Source organism: Peromyscus leucopus, chromosome 4 (assembly GCF_004664715.2).
Source record: "Peromyscus leucopus breed LL Stock chromosome 4, UCI_PerLeu_2.1, whole genome shotgun sequence".
Lineage (NCBI taxonomy): Eukaryota > Metazoa > Chordata > Mammalia > Rodentia > Cricetidae > Peromyscus > Peromyscus leucopus.
In genome coordinates, this window is record NC_051066.1 from 7,949,673 (window position 1) to 7,968,172 (window position 18,500).

The 18,500-nt window shown below is 55.8% G+C and overlaps 1 protein-coding gene across 3 annotated transcripts in view; it reads right to left on the bottom strand.

Moving 5' to 3' along the window:
* The window catches only part of Hmcn2 (hemicentin 2), a 152,571-nt gene that overhangs the window by 25,385 nt on the left and 108,686 nt on the right, over nucleotides 1–18,500 (bottom strand). For all 3 annotated transcript variants that reach the window (XM_028884655.1, XM_037204583.1, XM_037204584.1), the window contains 22 exons: nucleotides 17,529–17,672; nucleotides 17,282–17,441; nucleotides 17,077–17,201; nucleotides 16,530–16,713; nucleotides 14,586–14,683; nucleotides 13,932–14,198; nucleotides 13,252–13,442; nucleotides 13,087–13,168; nucleotides 12,863–12,999; nucleotides 12,020–12,161; nucleotides 11,801–11,945; nucleotides 10,896–11,023; nucleotides 10,196–10,352; nucleotides 9,268–9,389; nucleotides 8,383–8,547; nucleotides 6,405–6,512; nucleotides 5,979–6,113; nucleotides 5,309–5,443; nucleotides 4,212–4,402; nucleotides 3,173–3,386; nucleotides 884–1,018; nucleotides 115–305 (listed from right to left, as the gene is read on the bottom strand). In XM_028884655.1, the coding sequence (XP_028740488.1) occupies nucleotides 115–305; nucleotides 884–1,018; nucleotides 3,173–3,386; nucleotides 4,212–4,402; nucleotides 5,309–5,443; nucleotides 5,979–6,113; nucleotides 6,405–6,512; nucleotides 8,383–8,547; nucleotides 9,268–9,389; nucleotides 10,196–10,352; nucleotides 10,896–11,023; nucleotides 11,801–11,945; nucleotides 12,020–12,161; nucleotides 12,863–12,999; nucleotides 13,087–13,168; nucleotides 13,252–13,442; nucleotides 13,932–14,198; nucleotides 14,586–14,683; nucleotides 16,530–16,713; nucleotides 17,077–17,201; nucleotides 17,282–17,441; nucleotides 17,529–17,672 (3,356 nt within the window). The remainder of the gene's footprint in view (nucleotides 1–114; nucleotides 306–883; nucleotides 1,019–3,172; nucleotides 3,387–4,211; nucleotides 4,403–5,308; nucleotides 5,444–5,978; nucleotides 6,114–6,404; nucleotides 6,513–8,382; nucleotides 8,548–9,267; nucleotides 9,390–10,195; nucleotides 10,353–10,895; nucleotides 11,024–11,800; nucleotides 11,946–12,019; nucleotides 12,162–12,862; nucleotides 13,000–13,086; nucleotides 13,169–13,251; nucleotides 13,443–13,931; nucleotides 14,199–14,585; nucleotides 14,684–16,529; nucleotides 16,714–17,076; nucleotides 17,202–17,281; nucleotides 17,442–17,528; nucleotides 17,673–18,500) is intronic.

The window sequence follows — 18,500 nt, forward strand, 5'->3', positions numbered from 1 at the left end:
GGGCAATACCTAGAGAGGAAGCAGGGAAGTGCTGTGTAGACTCTAGAGGGTAGTGCTAACCAAAAGAGCCCCCAAACAGCTGTAAAAAACCCACAGGACTGGGCCCCGCCTTGCCTTGGTCCTGAGGATGGTCAGGGAGCCATTCTGTAGCTGGAGGTAGAGGCGGCTGATGGGCAGTGGAAGGCTGTCTTTGGTCCAGCGGATGTCTGGAGCTGGGTCTCCACGAACCACACAGTCTAGCTGGATGCTGCCCCCTACAGGTTCTACCAGGTAGGAGAAGGCTTCCCCTTGTAGGACTGGAGCCTCTGTAAGAGCCAACACAAGGGGCCGGATGGATCACCCCGGCTGCAGATCACACTGCAGGAGTGTGGGGACACTGTCGGACACAGGAGCCAAGGGACTCATGCTGCTCTCCAAGCACGGCAGCTAGTCTGCACTGGTTTCCACAATTCCTGGGCTCCTGAGACTGAATCTACCCAAAGTCAGACAGTCCCAGTGCCCTGAGTTACATGGCCTCCAACAAGGCCCACCCAAGGCTGAGCAAAAACCCCAGTGTCTCTAAGGGCTACCTATGTCAAGGGGATAACGGTGGCAGGCTGGGCACAGCTTGGCCCCGATGCCCCCTCCCACTACTCCAGCTGGAAGTGGGACTGTCAGGGGAGAGAGTGTAAAATACACTGTTTTCTGCACACCCCCCCCCATGAGTTTACAGAGTCCAGAGTAGAACTGGGTCCTGGCAGTTTATGAGGCCCCCCAGGGGGTCCCAGACACACAGAGGCTGAAGAGTCAGTCACTAGTTAGAAGGCAGGAAGCTTGTCTCTTAAACGGCCAGAAATGGGTTACAGGAGGTCTACGGGGAAGATGGCATAGGCTCACGTCTTACCCTTCACATGGACGAAGCTGGCAGCCTGCACGCGGCCAACGCTGTTCTCAGCCCAGCACACATACATCCCGCTGTCCTCTCTGGCAACGGCTGCCCGCTGCAGTGTGCTGCCACCATCCTGCTCAGACACCCCCTCTGTGGTGGAAAAAGAGATGTCCATGACTCAGTCCAGGGATAGAGGGCTTTGCTGAGGCCTGTGTATCCACAAGGTGCTCAACAGGAATGCAGAAACTGATGGGGGGGGGGTCCCTGCTCCATGGGCAGCTGGCTGACTGGGTTAGATCTTTTTTGTGGAGGCCACAGCCAAAGAGGATGTGGCTACAGAATTTGTTGTAGAATATTATTTTAAGATGTGTTACATTTATTTGTGTTGTGGAACATTTGTTTAATGATGCAAAAGTGTGTTCTTTTCTTTTTTTTTCCGGAGCTGAGGACCAAACCAGGGCCTTGTGCTTGCAGGCAAGTGCTCTACCACTGAGCTAAATCCCCAGCCCCTGTGTTGAATTCTTTTATGTTGCATTTGTTTAACTCGGTGAAGCTGTGTTACTGTGCCTGTCTAAAACACCTGATGGTCTAATAAAGAGCTGAACAGCCAATAACAAGGCAAGAGAGAGGATAGGCGGGGCTGGCAGGCCGAGAGAATAAATGGAGAAATCTGGGAGGGAAGGAAGAAATAGCAAGAGAACAAGGAGAGGAGGAAGCCAGGGGCCAGCCACCCAGCCACCCAGCCACCCAGCCACCCAGCCGCCATGGAATAAGAGCAAAAGTAAGATTTACAGGAGTAAGAAAAGGTAATAAGCCTTGAGGCAAATGATAGATGGGATAATTTAAAGTTAAGAAAAGCTGACAGGAAACAAGCCAAGGTAAGGCCAGGCATTTATAAGTAATAATAAGTCTCTCTGTGTGATTTATTTGGGAGTTGGGTGGTGGGCCCCCAAAAGAGTAAAGAGTAAAAACCAAACAACCACATTTTAGTGCCCAACATGGGGCCCATAGAAAGCTGAACAACAAGAATTTGCCTGTTTTATAATTTCCAGGTGGCAGTAGGCCTATTATCATAAAGAGCCAGGCAAAGAATTGCAGGCCTGTCACCCCGGTGTTTGGGAATCAAGGCAGTGGGTTCAGGAGCTCAGGCCAGCTGTGAGCTTTCTGCTTGGCCAGCCCAGTGGTTCTCAACCTTCCTAATGCTGTGACCCTTGACACCACTGCTTGTTGTGGGGACCCCAGCCATAAAATTTTTTTTTTTTTTTGGTTTTTCGAGACAGGGTTTCTCTGTGTAGCTTTGCGCCTTTCCTGGAACTCACTTGGTAGCCCAGGCTGGCCTCGAACTCACAGAGATCCACCTGCCTCTGCCTCCCGAGTGCTGGGATTAAAGGCGTGCGCCACCACCGCCCGGCCATAAAATTATTTTTGTTGCTACTTCATAACTGTAATTTGCTGCTGTTGTGAATTGTAATGTAAATATCTAATATGCAGGATATCAGATATGTGACCCCTATAAAATGGTCGTGACCCACAGGTTGAGAACCACTGGACTAGACTGGCTGGCCACTGAGGTCCAGAGATATGGCTGTCTCTGCCTTCTCAGTGCTGGGAACTGCAGATAAACAGCACGATATCCAGCTAATTCCATGGATGCTGAGGACTTGAACTCAGGGCCCGAGAACAGACTGCCTTTCCTTGTTGAGGGCCAGACATGGTCTCTAGGACAGGAAAGGGGAATTTATTTGGGATGTCACGTGTATTTCTGTGTTGAGTCATCCTGTCCCTGGTACCCCTGCTTTTCTCTGTGTCACAGAAGAAGTAGCTGGGACACCTGCGGAAACTCCCTTGAAAAGGGTGGGGCCCGGTGAAGCCTGTCTGTAGCCACACACGGGTGCTCAGCAGGCCTGGTCTTAGACTTGGGATGAGGGATGCACTCCACAGTAGGAAGGCCATTTTCAGGGGAGGGTACTCAGCATTCACTAGAGAAGCTGGCATTCGTCAAGTTCCCACGGTGTACTCTGAAACCCTGTGTCCCCCCTGGGTCTCAGAAGGGAGAACAGTTACCCACTGTGGAACAGCATCTCGGGGCCAGAACACAGGCAGCCCCTCCTGACCTGAGGTCTCTGGGGCTGAGTTTTCCGGTCAGATGGCTTGTTGCCAGCTCTGACATATGGCTCAGGATGTGTGCTCACAGGCAGACCTCTCTGTTTCCTGTACAGCCTGGACATCCAGAGCCTGAAGGACTGGCTTCCACCCTCTTCCAGCTCCCAGCTCTCATCACCCCTGACTCCAGGAGACCCAAACCTGTCACAGGCTGGTCATTGATGGTCCAGCCAATGCGGGGTGTTGGGCTGCCCCGGGCTGCACAGCGAAGCCACAGTCTGTCCCCAAGGCGCAGGCTGCGGTCCCCAGGCAAGGTGGTGAGGACAGGCAGCGTCAGGATGGTGAGATGCACGCGGCGGCGGGCACGGCCCACAGCGTTCTCTGCAGTACAGATGTATGTGCCTGCATCCTGGCTCTGTGGGTAGAGGGGGCTCAGGATGAAGACCGCCTCTGCACCTAGCCTGGGCCAGAACACCCTTGGAGACTGTTCTCCACAGGCTCCTATGGCGCATCCAAGCCAGAGAAGTAGAGCATGTTCCCCAGATCCTATAGTCAGCAATAACTTCCCTGAGCTTCTGACCACACGACCAGAGCCATGGGACCCAGTCCTGTTTCCTGAATTGAGTGGCTGGACCTTGTGCTCAAACTGATCCATGCCAGCTTCTCCATGTTTGAAACACCCAAGAGTGGCTCCTACCTCGGGGCCTTCATGGAGAAAACCCAGTGATGTTCTGAGGGAGATGTTCTCCAGGGCACTGGGACAGGGCTAGTGTGCTCCTCACTGCTGTGGGGCAGGGTCTGGGGCCTGATAACCCTCGAAGCTTGGATGTCACCACACAGCTGCCATGCCACTAAAAATGCAGCCCCTTTTGCAGTACTGATAATCAAGGGTGCTGGCACCCCCGTAGCCCTGGTTCAGCACCTCCTCCTGAACTTGGAGGACTTGCAATGTTGTCGAGGTTGGTTGAAAACAACTGGTGTACTGTGTAGACACAAAGTTGTCACTGTGCTTCCCTGGGAAGTGATGGTAGAGGTCCAGTTTCAAACCTGGGTTCTGACCATTGACAGAAGTGATCTTGAATATCCAATTGCACTCTGAGCCTTGGTTTATCCTTTTGGGTGGGATGCCAACATTGCCCTCCCAGGCTCCCAGGGGCTAAAGGGCCTAACAGGGCTCAGGGATAACCTTGGCAAACAAGTGGTTCTCCACAGCTCTCTGCCATCCGAGGGCCACACTCACCTCGGAGTTCTTCACCAGGAGCTCCCCGGAAGGCTGCAGGGTGAATTTGCCGTCGGCTGCAGACACTAGCTGGCCATCCTTTTCCCAGGTGATGGCTGGCTCAGGGCTGCCCTTGGCCGTGCAGGGCAGGAGGGCTTGGGAGCCCTCTGTGGTGGACAGATCTGGGAGGCCGTTCTCAATCACAGGCGGGACTGCGGGGAGACGGAGGTCCATTTGGGGCTGGGGTAAGCTGGGGTGGGGTGGGCTGCTCTGCGACACCGCCCCTTGTGGTCCCCGCAGCCTCCATCAGCTTCTACCAACTGCCCAGCCACAGGTCACTGCCTGTGGTCAGAAGGATGTCATGTCAGGGTGACCCTATTGCACCTGTGTGCCCGGGTGTGTACACGCATGTGTATGCACACACGCACAATGACTTAAAGCACTGTGGCGGGGGCTGAGACCACGTAGGTGCCATTAGCACAGGCTCCCTGTGTGTGACAGCCTGAGACCACGTGCAGCAAAGCTGGTACACTTCGCTCCCACAGGGACTGTGCTAGGGACAGAGTGAAGGTCACAGGAAGGCGTGCTTGGTGTCATTCATCTGGGGACATGCCTCCACGCTGGGCAAGCAGGCTTGGAGGGGTAAGGAGCCAGGAGCTACTCTGGATTCAGGGCAAAGCTTGACCCTAGTTGCAGAACCATAGCCATCCAGACGTCCTGTCAACAACCACAGGACCCTGAGCCGCACCGAATGTCCTCTGTGCGGTGAGCAGACATTGGCAGACCGTAAGGCTCAAGCTAAGGGAGAGCCACGGAGAAGCTGCTGGTCAGGGCCAATGGCTACTGTCACCAAGTTACAACAAAGGATGGAAGGCCAGGCTAGCATCCCAGGAGGCGCTGGAGGAGGCAGAGGGTGGACAAGAGGAAAGTGAGGCTTCTTCCTAGTAACTTCAGCAGTGCTGGGCAGGGAGTGGGTAGGGATGTGTCAGCAGGGGCTAGAGCACACAGTGGAGAGAGAGAGAGAGAGAGAGAGAGAGAGAGAGAGAGAGAGAGAGAGAGAGAGAGAGCGCCTCAGAGTCCCCGGTAACCACATCTCCTGCAGGTCCCTCCAGGCCCACCTTGCACCACCAGCCTGGTCTTTGCCATGGCACTGCCCACACTGTTCTGGGCAATGCAGAAATAGTTCCCAGCATCCTCTGGTCTGGTGTGCGTGATCCACAGCTGGCCACTGGCGAGGACCTGTATACGTGTTCCTGGACGTGAAAGGATAAAATTAAGGATAATATCTGGGGGTTGCCTAAAGCAGTGGTTCTCAACCTGTGGGTTGGGACCCCTTTGGGGGGGTCACATATCAGATATCCTGCATATCAGATATTTACATTACAATTCATAACAGTAGCAAAATTACAGTTATGAAGTAGCAATGAAATAAATTTTTGGTTGGGGGTCACCACAACATGAGGAACTACTGTATTAAGGGGTCGCAGCATTAGGAAGGTTGGAAACCACTGGCCTAGAGGGGCCAGATGTGACCTGAGATGAGCTGTCTGATTTGCTGGTGTCACAGAGTGATGGGGCAGACAGGATACTCCCAGACTTCCCAACTGGCCACTGGGTGCTCAGGTAGGACCTCAGATAGGAGGGCAGAAGGGGGTTGCCAGAGCAGAAGGTGGGACTGTCTTGGGCTCAGTTTGGGCTATGTGGGACCTCTCAGGGAGGGGGAGGGGGGTCTCCTGGGCAGGAGGGAGGACCACCTTACCCCTCCAGCTGGCCACTGTGGGGTCTCACCTTCAGGGATGCTGAGCCCCTCCTTCTGCCAGATGACCACTGGCTGGGGGATGCCAGAGGCCTCACAGGGAAGCTTCACCTCCTCCGATGCCACGACCTGCACCACGCTGGGCAGTGGCTTCACCACCGGGGAGGCTGCAGGCAGAGAAGACAGAGGTTCCTCCACAGGAGTCCCTTCAACCAGGATGTATAGCAAAGAGGAGGCCTTCTAAAGGAACGGAGGCTCTGAAGCCTCAGACCAGCAACAAGGCTGCAGGGAACCTATTTTCTCCCAAAGATTCCGAACTAGGAACTAATGTCAGGTAGGCTGGTATGGGGTGGGCATCACTGGCTGAGGCCTCCCCATATTCTCAGCCCCACCTGCCTCCAGTTCCTCACCTACTCCCTTTAACCAGGGGCCTCAGGTGGCCCAGCTGGGGGACCTACCTTGCACTGTGAGGACCATGTGCTTGCGGGCCACCCCAACAGAGTTGCGAGCTGTGCAGGTGTATCGGCCAGCGTGGATAGGAAGGGCCTGCTCAATCTCCAGAGCACCTGTAGGGGGAGTCAAGCATGGTGAGGGAGGGGGAGGAGATTGGGGACAGGAATCTCTAGTGATGGAGTATGGGATGACTCATCCCTAGCAGGCTTGAGGCTGCTTGAGCCAAGTAAAAAAGATACTTTCTGAGAGCCAACCTGGGTCTGCCTAAGGGCCTTAGCAACAGCAGCTAAAACATGATCTGGGGATGACCTGGACCAATGAGAGACAGCCATGTCACACCAGCAGATGCATATTCATCAGACCTCCCCCCAGGGAGGGGTAGAGGGTATATAAGGCTTGCCTCTTCCTAAATAAACTGAGCTTGTTGTTTCGACATTCTCCGAGTCTGTCTCCTCAGAGTCTGTGTCGTTGACTCTGCACCTACTTGGCCCCCTCCCCCAAAGGGAACAACAGCAAGGACCCTGCTACAATGGAGGGGGCAGGGCTGTTACCAACACACTTTCAAACTGCCTTTGCTGCCCATGGGTAAACCTCATGGGCAGCAGAGGGCATGGGGACCAGGTTCCAAGCCCATCATGCTCCCTGCCCAAGGTGTGACTGTGAAAGCTTCCTTCTACTCTCTGGGCCTCAGTTTCTCAATGTGCACGATGACAATCAGGCCAGATGGGCTGCAGCTGTGGGAGCCCAGGGTCAGTTGTTCCTTGCTGGGAACCCCTGGCTTTCTCTATGTACTCTTCCCAGATGCCTCTGGGACTCCCTCATTCTCCTCATCTTCCTTCTTACAGCCTCAGCTCAGCCTCACTGCAAAGTGTTTTGGGGATGTTACCTGGGGCTTGCTGGGTAGGGGAAGGGAGCGAGGTCACTGGCCTGTAACTCCAGGTTGGAAGGAAGGGTCCATTGCACCTAGAGAGTCTGAAAATCAGAGGCTGCCCTGCCCATTGGTCTTAAGAACAGGGTTTCCTAACTAGCAAGAGCACTCAAGGGGGAAATTGCCCTAATCATTTTGACAAGTAAATGCAATTTTTTTTTTGAGACAGGGCTTCTCTGTGTAGCTCTGGCTGTCCTGGAACTTGCTTTGTAGACCCAACCAGTCTCTAACTCACAGAGATCTGCCTGCCTCTACCTTTGGAGTTCCAGGATCAAAGGCATTTACCACCACTGGCTGCATTTTTTCTTTCTTTCTTTCTTTTATTTTATTTTATTTTATTTTACATTCAGTTCTACATTTGCATTTTTTGAGACCAGTTTCATGTAGCCCAGGCTGGCCTTGAACCTACTCTATGACTAAGGATGACCTTGAAGTTCTGATCTTCCTGCCTCTACCTCTATTTATTTATTTATTTATTTATTTATTTATTTGAGCAGGGCCTTGTGCTTGCTAGGCAAGCGCTCCACCACTGAGCTAAATCCCCAATCTGCCTCTACCTCTCAAGTACTGGAATTACAGATGTGGACCACCAAGCCAGCTTTGTGTGGCTCAGGGGATAGAATCCAAGTCTTTGCTCATGCTAGGAGAGCGGTCTACCAAGTGAGCCATATTCTCAGCACAGCCATGGCATTTTACAAATCACCACCCCTGTTACCCAAATGCCATCAAAATAGGAACCCTCAAACACCAAAAGGTCAAGAGCATGATGATTTTGAAATGAAGGCTGGCACCCTGGGGTGAAGCCAGCTTTTCCAACACTCCTAGGGGTTTTTCACCTTCGGCCAGAAAACACTGATTTCCCCAGGATCCTGGAGTTTCTCTGATGGGCCTCAAACAGCAGTACAGTGCACTCAAAGTGCTACTGAGGCTCAGAGAGGGCAAGGGTCTTCCCTCAGGCCACACAGCAAAGATGCTGCTGCCCAGGGCTCTTCCACACCTTCTGTGCAGCCCCCCACCCCACCCCAGAGGCTTCTCAGCTGCTCCCCCTTACTTACCAGAGGGCAGGACCCGATAGCCACTGCCCCTTGCCCCCAGCTGGGCGCCTGCTTTGCTCCAGGACACGGTTGGGGCTGGTGACCCTGTGCTGTGGCATGTGAGGACCACAGGGGCCATCCTGGTCACTGTGAAATCTGTCTGGTCGTCCGCAATGGTGGGAGGTACTGAAACACAGGGTAAGTCCCTGCTGAGGTGCAGAGGGGACAGGTGCCCATGGGACCACAGGGACAGGACTGTCATAAAGGGAGGCTAAGCCATGAGGCAGCATGAGTGACGACAGGGGCTGAAGCTGTGGGCATGGCAAAGTCATACTGGTACACTCAACACACAGTTCAGGGCACAGAGACAGTCATGAATAGCTTTGTGGAGGGATGTTGGCCTGGTGACTCTGGAGAAGGTGACACCCAATTGAAATCTGGAGGAAAAGCAGGTGTTGGCTGGGTGAAGGAAGCATGATCGTGGCAGAGGGAACAGTGTATGCACAGGTCCTGAGGCAAGGAACAGTGTAGCTGGTCCCAGAGCAAGCCATGGGGCAAGCTGACCCGGGGGCATCAGTGGGCTGGACCACACAGGACCCTGCGGGTCCAGATGAAACTTTAGTCTGCCTCGAGGGCCCAGGCAGTGGAGAAAGAAGCAATTTAAAACCAGAGTGAGGACAAGGTCAGATTTGGGCTTAGATTCTTCTAGGTTAGGGGACTCTCAGGAACTGTGCCACAACTGAGTTACATCCAAGTGGCGGGAAGTAAGACCCAGGAGAACTTCCTGAAGGAGGCATCCCAAGATGCACAGAAGTCTTGGGGTGAACAGCCACAAGTCCCTGCTGGCAGGAGAGCTCCCAAGAGGGAGGTGTTGAACCCACATTTCCCACCTCTGCCAGGACTCACCATGGACGGTCACCTGGTAGCGCCTGCGGGACTCGCCCAACTCATTGCTCACCACACATTCAAACTGGGCTGAGTCCTGAGGGCCGGGAGCTGTGAGGAGCAGGGCATTGGAGGGCAGGAGCCTGGGATGGACAAATGGATGGCTGGAGTGGCCTGGGGTGAGACATCGGTCTCCCTGCCCCAGGCCTACCCTGCATCTACCCTAGACATGACTCTTGAAGTGTCTTCTGGGGACTGGAGAGATGGCTCAGAGGTTAAGAGCACCCCTCTTTCAGGGGACTCAAATTCTGTTCCCATCACCCATGTCAGGTGACTGACAACTGCCTATAATTCCTGCTACAGGGGATCTGAGACCCTCTTCAGACCTCATGGGCTACTGCACACACATGGGGTCCATATACTCAACAGAGATGAACATCATGCACGTTAAAGAAAAGAAAAAGAAAAAGAAGTATCTTCTAGAACCTTCTACTCTTACAATGTCTCAGCTATTGGTCTTGTGGATCACTTTGGTCCCCATCCATGTTTTTCTGCCTCCTGCATGTTTAGGACAATGATTCAGATTATGACAATTGATCTCCAGCCAGAAGTGATGAGACATATGACAAACACTTCTGATGGCCAGGGACCATCGGCTGCATGTGAGGCGTGGCTCTCAGAAGTAGCCACAGGCTTCAGCATGCCAAACAAATGGCCTGCCATTGAGCCCCCCATGTCCTGTTTTCAATGTGCTGGATAAGTCACACATGTTTTTCTGTGGGGCCATGTGTTCAGCCTCATCTCTGGCCAGGTGATCCTATCTGCCTCAATGTCACAATTCCCCTGGCACCCCGAGGTCTGGGACCCTCCTCACTGACCCTGCCACACTCTGTGTGGTGGGGCCCCCTGACCTCCCATGTCTCGCCACCACAGATGGACCGTTCATTACCGGTAGACGCCTTGCTGCAGGCGCAAGTCCAGCTTCTGTCCATCCTTCCACCAGCTCACCAGGGGCTTGGGAGAACCGCTGGCCTCACAGGGCAGTGAGGCCGGGCTGTGAGCGGTCAGGGTCAGGTTGGAGGGGCCAGGGGCGATGGTCGGGGGCTCTGGGGAGAGGTAGGATATTAGAAGATAGGCGTGGGATGGGGGTGTGGGGGCTTTCGGAGACTGTGCCCAGAGTACGAGCTCAGGCTTGGAACACTCACTGCCACACTCAACCCATCCCATGGAGCGGGTGGGGGGCTCTCCAGAGAGGACAACAGGCCTTTATGCTGGATTGTTTGGGCCTTTTGAGACCCTGAACTTGGTGCCTTTCTGACACCCCCGTTCTTGAAGGAGGCTGCCAGCGCTTCTCTCCATCAGCCCTGCCTGAGGTCTGTAAGGTGGTGGAACTGCCGTGGGAGAAGAAGCTGGACCACAGGCCCCAGTTCACTGGCTTTGACCCTGTGCTTTGCCATTTACTTAGGGAAAGGTGTATGACACCTGTGTCCTCTGGGTACACTGGGTAAAACCTTTCACTCCTGGGTTTCGTGCCCAAACCTCTTGAGGATCATTGCTTTTGGACCCTGACATCTGGAACAACTCAGAAATAGCAGGACTAGTTCCTGGCGGGAGTGGATGCGGAAGAATGCCTTTCCCTGTTCACCTACCAAAGACTCTGAGGTCCAGGCCTTGCCGGTCAGAGCCAGCAGAGTTGGACGCCAGGCAGAGGTAGTGTCCGGCATCTTGTGCCAGGACTGGATGGATCCGCAGTGAGCCCTCAGGAAGAAACTCTAGCCTGGAAGGGAAAGAGGGGTTGCCATGTAGACAGGCAGATGGGCTCTGAGAGGGGCTGGACCCCTGGCTGCATCTCCAGCAAGATGCTCCCTTCTGCCCCCGGCTCTCCCTACAAAAGGATTAGAATTCAGTCCTGCACACGAGAGACCAACATAAGGCTACCACATACTACCTGGCGTCAGAGAGCTCAAGAGGGGCTTATCCAGGTGGGAGCATCCTCGCTATTTGGGGAATGGCCCCATTGGCCAGGCAGTACTATGTAATCCCACCCTTAGTCGCAGTGGATTGGATAGGGGATGGTCCATCACACAGCCCGGGCCAATGGCATTGCGTGTCTTGGGAATTTGGGTTTGATAGTCACAGAAGGGCTTGCCCGCTCCACAGGCTGTGTGATCAGGGAAAGCTGTAAATCTGGGGTGGGGAGAGGGTATCTGCCGAGCTCACAGAGGTAGGAGAGAGAGAGAGAGAGGGAGAGGGAGAGGGAGAGGGAGAGGGAGAGGGAGAGAGAGAGAGAGAGAGAGAGAGAGAGAGAGAGAGAGAGAGAGAGAGAGAGAGAGAGAGATTTTGGAGAAAGAGAGAGTGGAGGAGAGAACACCATATTTAGAGAGAAACAGATTAACGAAGTCAATGATGTGCCTGTCCTTGTGATCTGAGACCCACCCACATCCATGTAAAGGCACTTTTCTGCTCCAACTGCCCAAGAGAGTTTCTTTTTGTGACTGGCAAAGAGGACCCTAAACTCAAGATCCTCCTGAAGCCCTCCCCTTCTGGCTCCCACCTGGGGCTCCCAGGATCCAGAGGGATCCCATCCTTCCGCCAGCTCATGAGGGGCGTGGGCACACCGTGGGCCTGGCAGGGCAGCAGGGCAGAGCGGTTCACGGAGATGTTCACAGCGTTGGGTCCTGGCTGGATGGTGGGTGCCGCTGGGGAGGGGCAGAGGGCAGGGCTGGGAGCCTGTGGCTCTGAGGGGATGGTGGGGGGGGAGGGGGGCACTCACTGTGGATCTCCACACGAAAGGCCACGCTGGTGCTGCCTGCGGTGTTGCGGGCTGTGCAGCTGTAGTCTCCACCATCCGCCGTGCTCAGCGCCTGCAGCTTGAGGAACCTGCCCTGCTCTGGGAACTGAGTATGGGCATCTGCCTGCAGAACCCCCCAGGGTAGGGGAAGAGGCATCTTTATTGGCACTTGGCTATGACCCCTGACCTTGCTCTCATGGATACAGAACTGAGTCCTGAGTGGGCACCCTCTTGCTAGGAACGCCAGGGGGCAGAAGGGAAGATCTTATTGGAGATACCATCAAGGGTCTACCCCCCTCAGAGCCCCATCAGCAGGTCTGTACCACAATCCCCCCTCCCCGCCCCCTTAGCGTCTGCTTGCTGGTTCCCTGTGGATCAAACCAGTCTTGGCCCAAATAAGCACCAGGCCAGGAGGTCTGAGGCACCTGTGAGCTTGACAGCAATGGTCTCTGCTCCATCTTAGGCTAGCAGCAGATCTGCAGCAAGAGGAGCCCCAGGAACTTGGAAGGACTGAGCACAGTCACTGAAACTCCTACCCAAAGACCCACAAGCCCATAGTCCACAGCTACAAACAGGGCCCTTGGGAAGGATGGGCACAGACAACTTGTCATAGGCTTGGGTCACAAGGCCCTCAGTGTAACCTGGAGATGCCGTGGAAAGAACACCAGGTATGAACCCTGGTCTTGCTGCAGTGCCCAGACACGACATGGAGTGACAATAATCATCAGGTCAGGAGTTGTGCCGGAGGCAGACGTGGAGAACTATGTCCAGGACTGACCCTCCGCACCCTTCAGAGGCCTCAGAGCTGGAGGAGAAGGGGCCCACCTGGAGCAGGACGCCATCCCGATGCCACTCAATCTCTGGTGCTGGCTCCGCTTCCACTGAGCACTCCAGGATCAGCTGCCCTGGAGCCAAGCCAACCACAGAGCGGGGACCCCGGGGCCCAACGACATTTGGAGGGGCTGGGGGAATGAGAGAATACGAAAGATGGACCCACCCCTGCAGGGCCCATTGTGCTCTTCCCTTCCCTGTCCCTGTGGCCCCCCTACCTTGAACCCTGACCCGGAAGTTCTTCTCAACTTCGCCTGCGGGGCTCTCCGCCAGGCAGGTGTACAGCCCAGCATCGTTCACCTGGAAACAGAGCAAGGAGATCAGCTGCCTCTGGCCCCATGTGGCCACCCCTCTTGGCACCCCTAGCGGGCAGGTGCCGATACCTGCACGTTCCTCACGCGGAGCACGCGGCCAGCTCGGCTGTCGTTCTCTAGTCTCCTCAGGACCTGCCCGTCTTTATGCCAAGTGATGTTGGGTGGCGGGATGCCTCGGGCCTCACACAGGAGTTCCAGGTGGGCACCAGGTGTCAGCGACAGCTCTGACATCTGGCCAGATTCCTCAATGTAGGGGGGATCTGCAAGATGTCCACCTTGGGTCAGACATTTCTCCCCTCCCTCACCGCCCAGCAGTTCACCGCTGAGGGGCCAAGAAACATCTGATTATGGGGGAGGGGTGCTGGGTGGTCACTTAAACACAGAGACCACAAGGCCGTGTCCCCAGGACAAGTATTTGTACTTTGACACCAACAAGGACTCAGGACATGGGGAGAGACAGAATGTCTCTAACATGGCCCACGTTGCCTGCTCTTGCGCTGTGTCCCGAGGCTGGGTCCCTAGATGCTGGAGGCTCTAGATTTTGCTTTGACACCAAGGTTTGGTTGTGAAAAAATGTTGGAACAGAGCTGAGGAGGACTGTACTTGCCAGCCACAGTCGCTCGGTAGGCAGGGCCAGGGAGGCCTCTCTCTGGAGTCCCTCTCAGGGGTGACCCCAAGCCTCCAGGGGGCTCACCGTCCCTCACCCCCTTTCTGTCAGCCACTGAAGCTGCCGAGGGCGAGGCACCCACCCATCACTGTCAGCCGGAAGCTCCTCCTGGCCTCCCCGGCCTCGCTGGCTGCTGTGCAGGCGTAGACCCCCGAGTCACCAATCCTCACGGCTTCCAGCTTCAGGCCGGGCCCCTGCTCCAGGCTCTGGGGCAACAGGGGCTCCCCATCTTTCATCCACGACACAAGGGGCAGGGGGCTTCCCCGGGCCTCACACGGAAGGACCACTTCAGAGCCCCGGACAGCCATCACATCCTCCTGAAATTCCACTGGCTCCAGGATGGGGGGGACTGAGGGGACAGACGTGGGGGCAGGGTCCATTGTAATCCAGCAGGTGACCCTCATCCTGGATCTGTGTCCACTGTCTGTGGCTCCGGGCCTCATGGAGAAGCCCTTTGGAACTCCCACGCTAGGTGAGTCCTCCCCACAGCGTCTCCTCCTCTGCCTGATGGAGCTGGGGCCCGGAGCCACTGCTCACTACCCCAAGTTATGCCCGTCAGTGATTGGCACACTGGAGTGCCTGCTTACTGCTTGGGGAATAAATGAGCGGACAATAGGAGAAATTAGATTAGAATGCCCCATGGCTCCCTCCAGACACACCCTGATGAGCAGGGGAGGGGGATTTTATTCTCATCAGTCACAGCCAATGGTACCACCCACATCACCCGGCCCCATACCGAGTACCAGCACGGTGAAGTTCCTGTCGGCCACACCAGCTGGGCTTGCAGCCACACAGGTGAAGACGCCTGAATCTGCCAGCTGCACCTGAGAAATCCTGAACCCCCTCCCCAAAGTGGGAGAAGGTGGGGGATGGGGAGAGGAGGGGGGAGGGAAAGAGGTTGAGTGACAGACTATCCTTCCTAGTCTTTCTTTAAAAAATTTATTTATTTTATGTGCATTGGTGTTTTTGCCTGCACGTCTCTCTGTGGGGGGTCAGGTCTTGGAGTTACAGACAGTTGTGAGCTGCCATGTGGGTGCCGGGAATTGAACCCAGGTCCTCTGGAAGAGCAGCCAGTGCTCTTAACTGCTGAGCCATCTCTCCAGCCCCTAACCTTCCTTTTCTTACCTCATCTCTCAAAGGCTAATTCTGAAGCGGGGACCTTCCAGCCCTGTTCTGTCCTTTCCTGGTCTCCCAGTGCTCCCTGGGTGAAGGCCCTCGCTGCCCTTCCCTGAGTCCCACTCAGCCACCTTCTCCAATCCCTAGTGCCTCGGCCACATCTGCCTCCCCAATTCTGGAAGCTCACAGTCCCACCGTGGGGACAGACATCCTCCCACAGACAACCACACTTTGTCCTCAGGACCACCTGGGCTGTGCCCAGCTACTGGTCCCACACTTAGCCCCCTTTCTCCTGATCCCCAGCTTCTCCCGGCCTGCTCTTGCTACGGACCAGAGAGGATCTTGATGCCAAAGCCAGGCCACTCTCCTCTCCGGGACGGAGGCTTCCCGCATCCCCTGCCCCTGCCAAGTCCAAAGGACCTGCCCTAGCCCAAGCAGCCAGGACATGGTGCCCATGTGTGGTGGATAGTTGCATCCAGCTGGCTTCCAGAATCTTCCACGTGCTGACAGTCCCTGCAAGTCTATCTCCCCAAGCTCCGAATAGATAGTGCATCTCTCCCAGCTGCCTGGGAACCTCAGTGTCAGGGTAGTCAGATTCAAAATGGAACCTCCTTGGTCAAGCCAGTTAAGGGAGGGCTCTTGTGCATGAGTGCCCAGTGTGGCTGCCGCCAAAGACTGACAGACCTTTGAGCACACATGAGGAACGCTCCGTGAGTACACCTGCCCAGTAGTGAGTGGTCTGTGCAGCTTCAGGCAGGGGCCACTCTTGTTAGTAACCTGTGGCTAAGGACTGTGGTTTCAGAGTATCTTCACTTGCCTTTAAAAACTTCCCTTCCTGGGCTGACAAGGTGACTCAGTGTGTGAAGGTTCTTGCCGTGCATCCCTGGTGACCTGAGTGATTCCCAGAACCCGTGGAGAGATGGGAGGAGAGAACCCTCTCATGATAGGAGCCCCCGAGGCCCCGCCCAGAGCATCTGTCTGTCCCTGCCATCTTCCTGTCCTACAGTCACCGTGGGGGGCTCTGGCCTTGCTCTTCCCTCTGGATGCTGTTCCCCATGGAACCCAGGCCTGGCTCCACCTTCTTCCAACTTAGCACTGATGTTACCTCAAGAGACGGAGCAGCTGACCATGTGCCCTCTGCTGTTACCACCCGTCTTCTTGACAAGCTTCAATTATCTCCAGAGCCCACGGTGTGGGACCTCCCACCCCTTCTGCCTGGTTCCTATAGCTGCCAGACTCTTGTTTGCTGGTGTCTAGAACCCCCTGCTTTGCTCAGGCCTCTTCCAGGAAGCCCTCCTGGCTTTCCACCTTGCTAGGCCGAGTCAACGCCCTCAGGTGTGTTCTTGGCCTATGCCTTCTCCACTAGGCCATAGGATAAGGCCTCGTTTATTTCTGGGGTTCCACTGGGTGGTGGGGTCTTCTTGGTCTCCCCAGGCACCATAAACCTGTCTGTGTCTGTACTCTTTGTATTTTAATATCCACACAGAAGCGTCTGGAGCCCGAGCTGCCTGGTGAATGTGTCAGCAACTGCCAGCAGGGAGCAGAGGCAGGACCGCTCGCCTACCTGAGGGTGCGGCCGGAGCTGTGGAGGAGGGTGCGCTGAGAGAGAGGGAGGGGCAGGCCATCCTTGAACCAGCTCACATGGATGGGTGGGGACCCCCGGACTGGGCACATCATGGTCAGCAGCTCTCCAGTCCTGCTCACCACGGTCCCTGTGTCTCCCGCTCGCTGCTCAATGGTGGGCGGAACTGGGGTGGCAGATAAAACAGTGAGGAGGGGTTTGGAGGGAAGGCAGCACCCGGCCCTGAGCTTCTCCACCGCCAGCCATTCCAGTTAGGAGTCTTGGCCACCACCTGAGAGATGGGGTTCACTGTCTGGGGCCCAGATCCACCCATTCTTTCCATGGCCCCCTGTCCCGACACCCTGCTGAGCCTGGGGCTGGGACGCTTGTGACTCTTATTTGATAACATGGCCCGAGGGCTCAGGGAGCCTGCTGAGTAGACATCACCCAGTCTGGAGTGGAGGTTCCTGACTCGCCCTGCTCACCCCCATGGAGGTGTCCCCACAGAGGCTCCGGGGCACTCTGCCTCTCCTCAGCCTCGGTTCCTCACCCAGGACGTTCACGGTGTGCAGTCTGGCATCCTCCCCGGCTGGGTTGTGGGCCACACAGGTGTAGGCACCCGAATCTGCTGTCCTTAGGCCCTTCAGCACCAGGGTGCTGCCATCCAGGTAGAACCTGCGTGGGGAGGAGTCACTGAGGGCAGGTGCACACAGGTTGGCAGCTCTGGCGCCTCAGTTGGCATCCCCTGGCCTTACCGGAGGTGAGGCCCCACGTGCTGATCCAATGGGCCACCATCCTTCAGCCAGGCTATGTCTGGCGGTGGCTGTCCTTCAGCCTCACAGTCCAGCCGTATCTCCTGTCTCTCTAACACATTGTGTTCTTGTGCCACACCTGAATTCTGGATCTGGGGAGGCACTGCAACATGAGCTACGGTGAGGTCCCGGCGGCAGCAGAGGCTGCTGGGATACGGCCAACGGGAGGGGCATTGGGTGACAGACATACCTAATACAGACACCACAAAGTCTTTGCGGGCCTCCGCCTGGGCGTTCGCAGCCACACAAGTGTAGGCACCAGCCTGGGCTGGCTGCAGGTGACTCAGCTGGAGGCGGCCACCTCGGGAAACCACGCCGTGCGCCATGCTGCTCTCTGTGGAATGGAGGGAAGTCCTTGAGCCCCACACTCCCTGTACTGATAGGGAAACTGAGGCCCGGTGGGTCAGAGGCACCCCTGTGGATTCCCGCTGGTCTAGTTCCATTTCTTCCTCTGTGGTAAGTCGCCCTAACAAAGCAGCATAGAGAAGAAAGGTTTTATTAGGCCTGCAGTTCCCGGTGACAGTCAGCCATCCAGAGGAGGATAAGGTGACAGGAACTAGAAGCAGCTGGTGACACTCCCAGCAGAGGAAGAAATGAATTCACTCACGCTCGCCTGTGTCCAGCTCTCTTTCTCTAACTGTATACAAGTCAGGACCCAAAGCCAGGGGATAGGGCCATGCATTCTCTGGCTGGCTTTCTCCACACCAGTAAACTTGGGGCAACTCCTGATAGACATGCCCCCAGCCAACAGGATCTAGGGAAGCCCACGCTGAGACTCCCAATGGTGATCCTAGGCTCTGTCCAGCTGACAGTTAACCATCACAACCACCTTCCACCCACTCTGGCTGTTCCGCTTCTCCCGACCCCAGTCCCACACAGGTCGTCCCTCCCCAGGGTCCCACATCTTCCGGTCCAGGGCCTGCTCTGAGGCCAAGCGTTCCTCACATACAGAAGCATGAAATGTGTCGCGAAGACAGTACAGCTGGGGCTGACAGCTGGGAAGCTCTCCCAGAGTCAGGGAGCCGAGGGTTTGCGGGCAGGGGAGGGTGGGAGGGGCAGCCGGGGCCAGGAAGGGCTCCTCAGCAGGGGCTGCTGGGACCAAGCTTGATAGAAACCAGCAAGCAGACAAGACCACGAGTTGTTCCAGGCAGGGAATAGCATG